Source organism: Macrosteles quadrilineatus, unplaced genomic scaffold, assembly GCF_028750875.1.
Source record: "Macrosteles quadrilineatus isolate MER2022 unplaced genomic scaffold, UCM_ALF_1.0 Scaffold_60__1_contigs__length_738512, whole genome shotgun sequence".
NCBI classification, from domain to species: Eukaryota; Metazoa; Arthropoda; class Insecta; order Hemiptera; family Cicadellidae; genus Macrosteles; species Macrosteles quadrilineatus.
In genome coordinates, this window is record NW_026542653.1 from 210,214 (window position 1) to 219,984 (window position 9,771).

General features: G+C 37.1%; 1 protein-coding gene across 1 annotated transcript; it reads right to left on the bottom strand.

The window, feature by feature from the left end:
• Window positions 1-884: 884 nt before the first annotated feature.
• LOC128981952 (metallophosphoesterase 1-like) lies at window positions 885-9,679 on the bottom strand. The gene is made up of 9 exons (XM_054400953.1): window positions 9,599-9,679; window positions 9,235-9,374; window positions 8,131-8,201; window positions 7,044-7,185; window positions 5,574-5,740; window positions 4,777-4,859; window positions 4,275-4,397; window positions 2,950-3,093; window positions 885-1,517 (listed from the first exon to the last, which is right to left on the bottom strand). The coding sequence occupies exons 2-9, from the start codon at window positions 9,297-9,299 to the stop codon at window positions 1,356-1,358; spliced, it is 957 nt and encodes a 318-aa protein (XP_054256928.1). The 5' UTR covers window positions 9,300-9,374; window positions 9,599-9,679; the 3' UTR covers window positions 885-1,355.
• Between the last annotated feature and the right edge of the window lie 92 nt (window positions 9,680-9,771).

Sequence of the window (9,771 nt, forward strand, 5' to 3'; positions counted from 1 at the left end):
AATGCTAAATCACTTTAAGTTAAGTAGTGGACTTAAATTAGGTACAATTGCTATTAGAAGCCTTAAACCTCAAAAGGTTAAACTCACAAGTTTGAAAATTAACCCACTTTAAACAATGCATAAATGATCCAATAAAATTGTTTTTTTCTTTTTTCTGACCCCTAAATGTTTTTCTAAGAAGTGGGCTATTAAAAGCTTGCTAAAAGCAGTTGAAGTTCACTAGGATTAATATGAAATTGTCAACAAGTTATCAATACATTCTCCCCTTATCTTCCCCTTCGGCTACAACTACACTTAGCGACCTGACCTTTGAAACCAGGTCGCCGCAGCTTTTTTTTATTCACAGCCTGTTTGCAAGGGATGCCAAGTTTTGGAATCAAAACTTGGTGTCCCTTTTTGGCCCAAGATAGGCCTACTAAATACTTGTAGAGTTACATTTAATACAAGTGTCTATTTTTAATAAAAATGTGTATTAAACAGCATAGTTTCCAACTGTGCACTACTGTCAAACCTAAACTGAACAATATAGACGGTAAAACAGTGTAGGAACGATTTGACACTGAGTGTGGCTAGTGCCGTAATACATGGTGGAGCCTATCTGTTGCGGCGACCTGAAAACGTTCCCGAAAGCGTTAGTTTGGCTGTGGCAAGCGGTTGCAGGTCACAGGTAACTTGATGTGGCCGGGTTTATTTCAATGAATGTTACCCACGTTTTTATGTCTCAAGGTTGCCAAGTGTGGTTGTAGCTTTAGCCCTCAGATGTTTCCAAATTGCAACAATTTTGACTTCCCAGTTTTCTCCAATTTTTACATAAACATACATGAATGTTTGTTTTGGGTAAAATATTTTCTTCTAAAAGAAAAAGTAGAACACTGTAAGCAAGACTTAACATAGTGTCTACCAACAAAATACTACTATGCACTTCAAGGTTACTGAAATGCAACATTACGTGATGTCACGTTGTTTTACCATGAAAATTCTATGGTAAAAATTACTAAGTAAAATATGAATATGAATACTGTACCGGTAAACATTCCACTAGTGATAAATTAAACAAAAAACCACAACCTAAGAATATTTTTATCAAACAAGAACTTAAAAATTAGAGACAATAATTCTCTAGTAAAATAAAACAGGTAAAGGAAAAAAGCTGCTTACGATCAGTCATTTGTATGAAATCTCAAGTGCTAAAAAGGTAAATCTTTGGTTTGTTGTTTAGGTCTACTAACACATCAGGGCAGTATTTTCTTCATGAGTAGCTCACTTATTCAAACATTCTTCAAAATACAATGAGGTTGTTTAAAGTCTGTACCTTAAAATATGTCTTGACAGTCTACAACTCTTAAACTTCTTGTCTAATGAGTCTTAAACAGTCTGGGTCTTCGGCAGTGGCGTCTGTATGAGAAGAATCCGTATATGATGATGAGAGGAACTCCAAACAGGTACAACTTGATGACTGTAGTTTCTCTGGGCATGTGACACTTGCTGATCGCGTAGTTGTTGGGTGAAAACACAGCCTAACGAGAATAAAAAAGTGGTTAGTACGAAAAATACCTGATATTAGTTCTTTAGTATGGAAATTCTTCTGGTCTATGATCTATTGGCTCAGGTACTATCCATTTCCTAAAAGGTTTATTGTCTTAATGAGTATATTCATTCATGAACTAACCTCAGGAAGTTTTCATTCGGAAGACACTCGGTAAAGAAGATGATTTGGATGGAAATATTTTTTGTCCTAGGACGCTGGACACAAGCCCGGGATTGTTTTTCACATTATTTCAGGCTAGATCTAGGAGTTGTGGCATTACCACTTAGATAAAATCCATTGGTGATTTGGCGGGATTTGTACCCAGGACCTCGGGGACTGAAGTCCCACGCCCTAACCACTAGACCAGCTCGCTCCCCAGATGGAAGGAATAGAATCAGCTAAATAAGCCATGGTGGAATCACGCATATGGTACGGGGGCTGATTTGATGGGCTGGCACATCTGACAACCTAAATAAAATCCTGTTGGCTCAGAAGAAGGCTATTAGGGTACTTTCTGGCAATGGCCCCACAGAAAGTTGTAGAGGAGCTCTCAAATCCCTCAAGATGTTAACTGTGATAGTTAATTACTGTTGAATTTTTCCTCTGTTATATTCAACTGTTGAATTTTATTCTTACGTACAAGCATAGTCTATTTTTTTCCAACTTTTTTCCTACATATGAAAAACCTATCAATAAAAAACCGAAAAAGGAACTTTGGAACTAGCTCGCAAATCAACCAGTGTACTCAAGGATTTTTAACCTAAGAAGAAGATAATGGAAAACCAAAGAAACCATATAATTATAAAAAAACAAGAAAAACTATCTATTCCGCCTGTTTTGACTCTGATGTATTTCTCAATGAAATTAAAAATAAATATTATTGTCAATTGTCAGTAATGATCAAATAACAGGTATTGGTAGAATAATAATACTACCTTTCATGGGTCTTGAACTTCTTAATTGTCAGAATATTTAAAGAAAAGCAAAGCGGCTATTTAGTAGAGGTCTGCGGTACAGAAAATTTAAGGTATTCATTTCACTATTCATTATTTGTACCTCGGTTCTCGGTACAAAATCGGTTCGGTACGCAGTTACCAATCCAATGCAAACTGCTAGTTGAATCAAAAGGTTATCTCAATGAAAAGTAAACAAACTAAAACAAAAACAAATCTAACAGACGGTGTATCTTCAATATTTTAAATGTGATTAAATACAGCCCTTTAATTGAGGTTCCTACCCTCAAGAGAAAGTTTAGGAGAGCTAAAATTTGATTTTATCAAGTAAGTTTGAAATTTCATATAAACATTTTTCGTTCAAGTATGTGGGTGATAGGTGTGCGGCTTATGGTTTTCTCAAAAGTTCAGATCCTTCTTAGCTTTATATTTCAGAGTCTATTTCAACTTTGAGTTGTTAGTTTTTACCAAGATGAAGCTAGGGTTGTCCTTGTTCCGCCAGCTGAAGGAAGGTATCGTGTACTCGTGAGCCTTGTTGTCTCTGTGTTCTACGTGACATCCGTGGTGGGTGTGACCCGTCATGATCACCCGTGGGTTCAGACTGTCCAATAACTGTAACAAATACAAATTAAAGCGTTTAGCTTGTAAATTCAGCTTTATATCAATATGGCCTCAATATATTTCCTAGACCTGTTAGAGTGGTATTTATCTATTAGGCTACTTATATTTTGTTTGCGTAGGCTTATTGAGTTAGAACTACAAAAATTATCAAACAATGAATTACAGTTGATTGATTGATTGACTTGGGGCCTACCTGTCCCTATGCACGTCAGCCAATTGTTGGCTTTTTGAACTACATTAAAACCAATTTTAACCGCACCTCTAACCAGAAGGCAACGGGAACCGTCCATTGTTGTACAGGTATGGGTCTAGGAATGACTGATTCTTCGTCGTGGCAACCGTCATGAATATAAAGTTCAGAAAAGCGATTGTCGATTATTTTGAGAAATTTATTCTGTATGTGTTTATACAAATGTATATTTCGAGATGACAGTACCTAATTGAAATAACGCAAAAAGACTGTAAATCATTTTGAACTGAAATATATAACTTAGGCCCCTATCAATGATTAATTAAAAAAGGGTATCCGAAAGCCTTGTTGTCTCAATTTCAAATAATCAGAGATCAATTAACCGTCAAAATAAAAAAAGTTGGACTGTTACTTGTGTCTTACAAATTAGGACCCCCATGACCTGATACTCTGGATTTCTTTATGAAGTTGTAAAGAATTTGTTCCTAAGTTTCAGCAAAACCAGACAGATCCTGACACGTTGAGTCAAATATACCTGGAGAGCTAGCTTAAATATAACCTAGCTAAGCTATAGTTCGGCCGCTTAGAAAACGACCTGCGCGCTAATGCAAAACCAATGCTGGAGGAGGTTGCTTTCTAAGCGGCCGAACTATAGTCAGTCTTTCTGATATAGCCTTAAAGTTTTTTCAATAGTGAGTTCCTATATTTAAGTTAAATTTGTGTATTTTAATGTTGTGACACTAAAAATTTAGCGCATAAGAGAAGTTAAAGGAAAATGTCTCTGTTAAAATGCCAAGATTATGTCTCTGTTTTAATTTTTGGCCCTTTTCCCCAGGTATCAAGGCATTTTGTAAAACTCTCAACGTTGCATTGAGTTGCTGGAACTTAGCTGTTTTATTATTACAGATATACATAGTAATGCTTGTGTGAATCCTATTTCAGTAACATAATATGACAGATATCAACATTACAGAAGACTGACCATTTCAGAACTCTCTTGTGACAAGCAGTCCCATCGTTCCTTGAACTTGTTTGCCTTTTCGTCTTCCGGAGCTTCGTCTGGCTCGTTGCACTCAGCGTCTGACTCTCGGTACATTGGAAAATGCTGAAATAAGTTTGACAATTATTTAACATAAGCTAAAAACTTATGCATAGCAGCAGCAGCCTATGGTTCTGAAATTGGAACTACAGCTTACAACCTGCTATTTAAATATCACTTTCAAAACCAATTGGTTCAATGCCATCTTAGATAAAAATTTCAATTGGTTACAAACAATTCAATAATATTTTGGATTTCCCTTCTTCTAGGGCGCCCTTTGAATTTTTTTACAGATAAAACTTCATGTTAAATTATTCAGTCACTATTTTAAAGACACAAACATCTTTGAGGTGGTTTAATAATGGTCGTATAACCCCTTTTATTAAGTTAGTAAATCTCTACAATAAAACTTCACTAGCGTGTGTAAATATATAAATCACTTTACCTGTAAAAGAATCGGTCTGCTGTATTGTTTGAGTCCCATTCCTTTCCGACATTTTCCCACACCTTTGGCACACAGCAACCTTGCTGAAATCATAAAAATTGTGATATCAAAATTAAGAAAACATATACAACATTTTTTAACGTTTCACACGATGTGTTTCTTGACTATTCGTACACATCCTTTTTTTCTTTAGCAGTTTATAATGAAAACTCTTAGTATACAGGGTCAAAACGAACCAGAAAAAGGAGGGTAGGCGGACTCTTAAATTGTGTCATCCCTCTTTTATAGCCCCTTAGGTTATAAGGAACTCTTATTAATAAAACAATAATGATGTCCCCACGAATGCAGATGTTCCCGATTTTGCTGTGATCACTGGAGACATTCATGATTTCATCAAGATCGCAGGAGATAATGTTAAGTATTTTATAAACCAATTAAAATAAATTATATTATTCATTGTCATTGGCCACTAGGGTTGTTTTCTGATCCGTCGCGTCGCCGGTGTAGCACTACCAAAAACAAACATGTTTGTATCTTGAAGTGCGACTGACACGAGCGGCACCGCTTTTGCTGTTTAGCTGGGACACTCCCAATACTTAACATGTGTTTGTATCTGTCGCTGTTGTCGGTCGAATTGGTCACGCCGCTCTTGTCGTCCAGCTAGGATGGAGCCTTAGGTTTCGGCTTTTGTTAAGTCATATTCATAAGGGATTAAAACTTATCCAGGAGACATACTGTATGAAATACATCCAGGTGTGTTCCCATCTCAATTAGTAATATCATGATAGTGATCTTACATGCAATCTTGTTAACTTGCAGTTCTGCAGGGCGACAGAGAAAACAGCCATCCCCCTCCATGGCCATGCTGTTGATCAGTACAAAGTGGTTTCCAGCGACTGTTAGCAGCCTTACAGAAGGCGCATTGAAAGCTTGGGCAAACCTCTCCTGAAGATACGGACTGATCCTGTAACCAAATTTAAATTAAACACTTTTTTAGTACAACACTTTTCAAGGCTAGTTGGGCACGAGAGCTCTGGCATTGAGCTCTCACACTGACTTCTACTGAGTTCCTAAAGTTGCTCTGTACGCCACCACTGTTGCTTCTAGCATGGTGATTCAAGGCTTATTCAGCTAAGGAAGGTTTTTTGTAAAGGTACAAGCTACAAATGCACAGGTCGAGGGAAATAGGAAATATTAACTTAAAAACTTTTGTAAATTGTTGTTACCCTCAGAAATTTACCTATATTCAATGAAAATTGAGTCTAAGAATTTTTTTTTTAGGGATTAATGTTCTACTCTGTTTACAAAATTTAGGTGGTTTTAGGGAAAGAATTAGAAATCTAATCTATCTCCTACATTTGATCTTACCATTAAAACAATGACTCAACAGCTGATGTTTGCCAAAACGTCGATCAGCTGCATCATATATTAAGGTACATTTATGCTTGGAGCGACAGGTGAGACTGTTGCTCAGCGACGGTTCTGAGCGGCAGTCGTGGGGCAGTAGACTGTTTTGCTTGGAGCTACAACTGCTTCCTGCCGCCACCAAGAGGTGGTACCGTCAGTGCACCTAACCTTAAAAGGTGTGCAGCCTAACCGGTATGTGCACCCAAAAGAAGATGGTAAAATATCTCCTCTCTGAGGAGTCAGATAATGAATCATTGTTGGATCAATTAACAGTCCCAAGAAAAGGGAAACACGCTATGTTTCGTTTATTCTTTGGTCTTGGAAAGAAATATTCTTTAAATCATAAACGACAGGATGTTTTGCCACTTATTCTATTACTTAGTCGTCTTCATATGCACTAAAACTTAACTTCACCATGTCTGTGAATATTTATCTATAAGTTTAGGTTGTTTCTCATTTTAATGAAAGGTTTTCTCTCCTTATTTATTTACATGTTTATCTTCTTCTTTTCATAATTATTAGTTGAAATTTACAAAACACAACTTTTGAAATTTTGGATGGAATTACAATTATTTTCTTAAACTTAACTTATGAGATATAACTGCAAATTTTTAACTCTATGGTTCTGGTCTGATGTTTATACTAACTAACATTTAACAAAATTACAACTTTCAAGCACCTTAAGTCCCACATTATTTACCAAAGCCATTTTAACAATCAAACGTTTTATTTTACAACTAGGTAACTTCACTAATACAGAGATAAATTTTGAAAATAGATAATTTTTTATCAAACACCTTGAGTAGTCCTTTCTGCATCGTGTATATATATGTTTTTCTCATTTATAATTCTGTATTTACCCATAGTGGAAGCCAATGTCATGGTTGCCGACGACCACATGAATCTGTGTCTCAGCCGGTACATGGAAGAGACTGTGGAAGCGCTGCACGTAAGAGTTAAACTCTGCGTCACTACACCACAGACCCTCATCAAACACATCCCCTATAAACAAATTTAAAGTAATATAAAAATATACAGGCAACCTTAACACTTTTTAATATTTCTTATTTGATACTGTAAACAAATACAGATCAGAGACAAAAAAGAGCTTGGGAACTATTGGTTCCAAAAAGGTTCGGGAGCAATACCGGGACTCGTTCCAGGGGAATCGAAATTGAAGGTTTCACTCATTGTTGTAGATTTCCCCTGAACTGTTAAGACAAATATATTATAGTGGTTTTTGAGCGTTTTTTTTTTTGTCCCAGTTCAAAAATATTTGTATCTACAACCAAGTTTTTGACGCTAGATGCGTCATGATCGAAAAGACAAATAGTTCTCGTGGACGGAATACAAACCTGTTATAATCTGTGCTTATTAATCGTAGCGTCATAATATCGGGCTGGAGTCGCTCGAATAGTTGTTTCTAAGCTATAGCACCTTTTTTTGTCCCAATCAAATACTAGCCTATATGAAAACCTAAAATAGAAACTACAACTTCCAGTGTTTTATATTTCTTGTTAACGCCAGTGGCATTAACAGTAGAGTCAACGTACTGGGAGCGAGCTGCGGGACTTCAGTCCCTGAGGTCCCGGGTTCGATCCCCGCAAAGTCACCAATGGATTTTATCCAAGTGATAATGCCGCAACCCCTAGGTCTAGCCTGAAGTAATGTGAAAACAATCCCAGGCTCAAGCCTAGTGTCCTAGAAAAAAAAAATGTACTGCGTACTTCAAATAACCCTTTAAGAGAAAGCGGTCCAAACTCATTATGTGCTGTGGTCCGTGGATGTGCCGGAAATCAAACCTGTCAATTCGGCACCGAAGCTCAAGACGCTAACCACTAGGCTAGCACCCAATCATTTCTACTTTATTATCCATAGCTAGTAGTTATTAGCTACGGAAAACCATTTTGCCTTAATTGGTAATTGGTTAATACGAGTAAAACTTACCCAGTATAAACACAATATCAGGTTTGTGCAAAGTGACTGCAGTTTGGAAAGCTCTATGCATCTGCCATTCCCTGTGGATGAAGAAAGTCAGGATTAAGTAAATGCCTTCATTAAAAGTTAAGTTATATCCTATTATGTATTTCCAAATTTTTTTTTTAAATAAATATTATCTTCATATATAAGTTATTGTATCTAATGACTTACTTTTACCATAGGAGTGTAGGTAGGTAATGTTTTGTTGTTGTAATGTTATGTTTGGTAGACCAGTCATGCTAACCTGCAAGTCTGGCTGATCCAAACCATCCATTTGGTAAATGGGTAGGCCTACTGTATTGTATTTAAATTGAAAATAAAGCTTTGTGTTCTTAAATGTACCATTCACGGTGTCCAGTAAGCCTACATCAGAAACCGGCATTAAAGGTGAAATTTTATGACTGGAAAGAGTCCGTGAATTGCACATAATTTTGTATTGGGTCAGGAAATGTGGATTAATACTTAATAGCCTATGGCGAGCATCCATTTATTAACAGCCTTATGCACAATTTAAATCCCCTATGCTAACACTGCAGGCTTTCAGTGAAAACAATTCCAAGCTGCCGGGAGCGAGCCGCCATGATAAATGCCGAGGGGGCAAAGGCCTTTTGTCCAGTAGGCCTACAGCTGGCCGTCCGACTGTCGGAACCGAGTAAGTACAGATAGAATTCTGACTGGCTGCCAACTGTTTAGGCCACTCCTGCTGGCCTTCCGATTGCAAAGAGTTAACCATCCATCAGAAAAGTAAATGTCGCTGAGCTACTGTCGCTCCTGACTGGTCGTGGAGCAGTACCTCGTGACTACAGCTCGCAGCTCTAGCGATAGTAGCTCCAAGCAAAACAGGACTATGCAAAACCCACAAGAGCAGTGTCCCACCAACGCTTGCCAATGATATGGAATAGCTGGGTCCAGTTTCAAACCAAAAAGCTACGGTACTGACTTTTATCAGGATCGAACCAACAACCTTTTGATTGTGAGGCAACCACTATAACCATAAAAATGCATCTTAAAAATCCAATAATGATTCCGGATCCCACCTCACAAATTCTTGCTTTATGTCTATAATCTTACCTCCTCAATTTATCAAACCAGTGGCCTTTTTTAGATCCAAGAAGATGAGTGTCAGCTACAAGCATCACTTTGACTTCACCGCCATCCCCTATGACAATGTTTGGCTCTTCATAGCTTGTCTGAAGAACAGGCCATCCACACTAAAAGAAAAAAAAGGTTATTAAAGTCGAGCTCATTTTACACCATTCCTCACGTAAGATACTAAGCAATGCAGAACATTAGAGCTAACAATTATCTAAAATGAATAGCTTAGGTTATCAATTTCAAAAAGGTGTTGAAACCCAATGACATTCTGGACATCAACAACCTTACTTGCACTATTTAAATTGGACGGGAAGAATAGTGTTTAAGTTACTATCCCTACCTGGATTAGTACGACATAGTATATAACGTACTCCCCAAAAAGTAGCAGTAATAATACAGGTAGTAAAAGTTTAAAAATAAATTTTGGTTTGGTAACCATTATGCAATTTGTTTATGGTTAGGCCTATTATGTTAAATAGTGACAACTATTTACAAGTTTCCATTTCACTTTGA

Coding starts and splice junctions, on each gene's coding strand:
- LOC128981952 (XM_054400953.1), bottom strand. CDS start 9,299: ATGCTTGTAGCTGACACTCATCTTCTTGGATCTAAAAAAGGCCACTGG. Junction 8,202..9,234: donor TGGTTTGATAAATTGAGGAG/GTAAGATTATAG, acceptor CTTCATCCACAG/GGAATGGCAGATGCATAGAG. Junction 4,398..4,776: donor GCAGACCGATTCTTTTACAG/GTAAAGTGATTT, acceptor AACTTATTTCAG/CATTTTCCAATGTACCGAGA.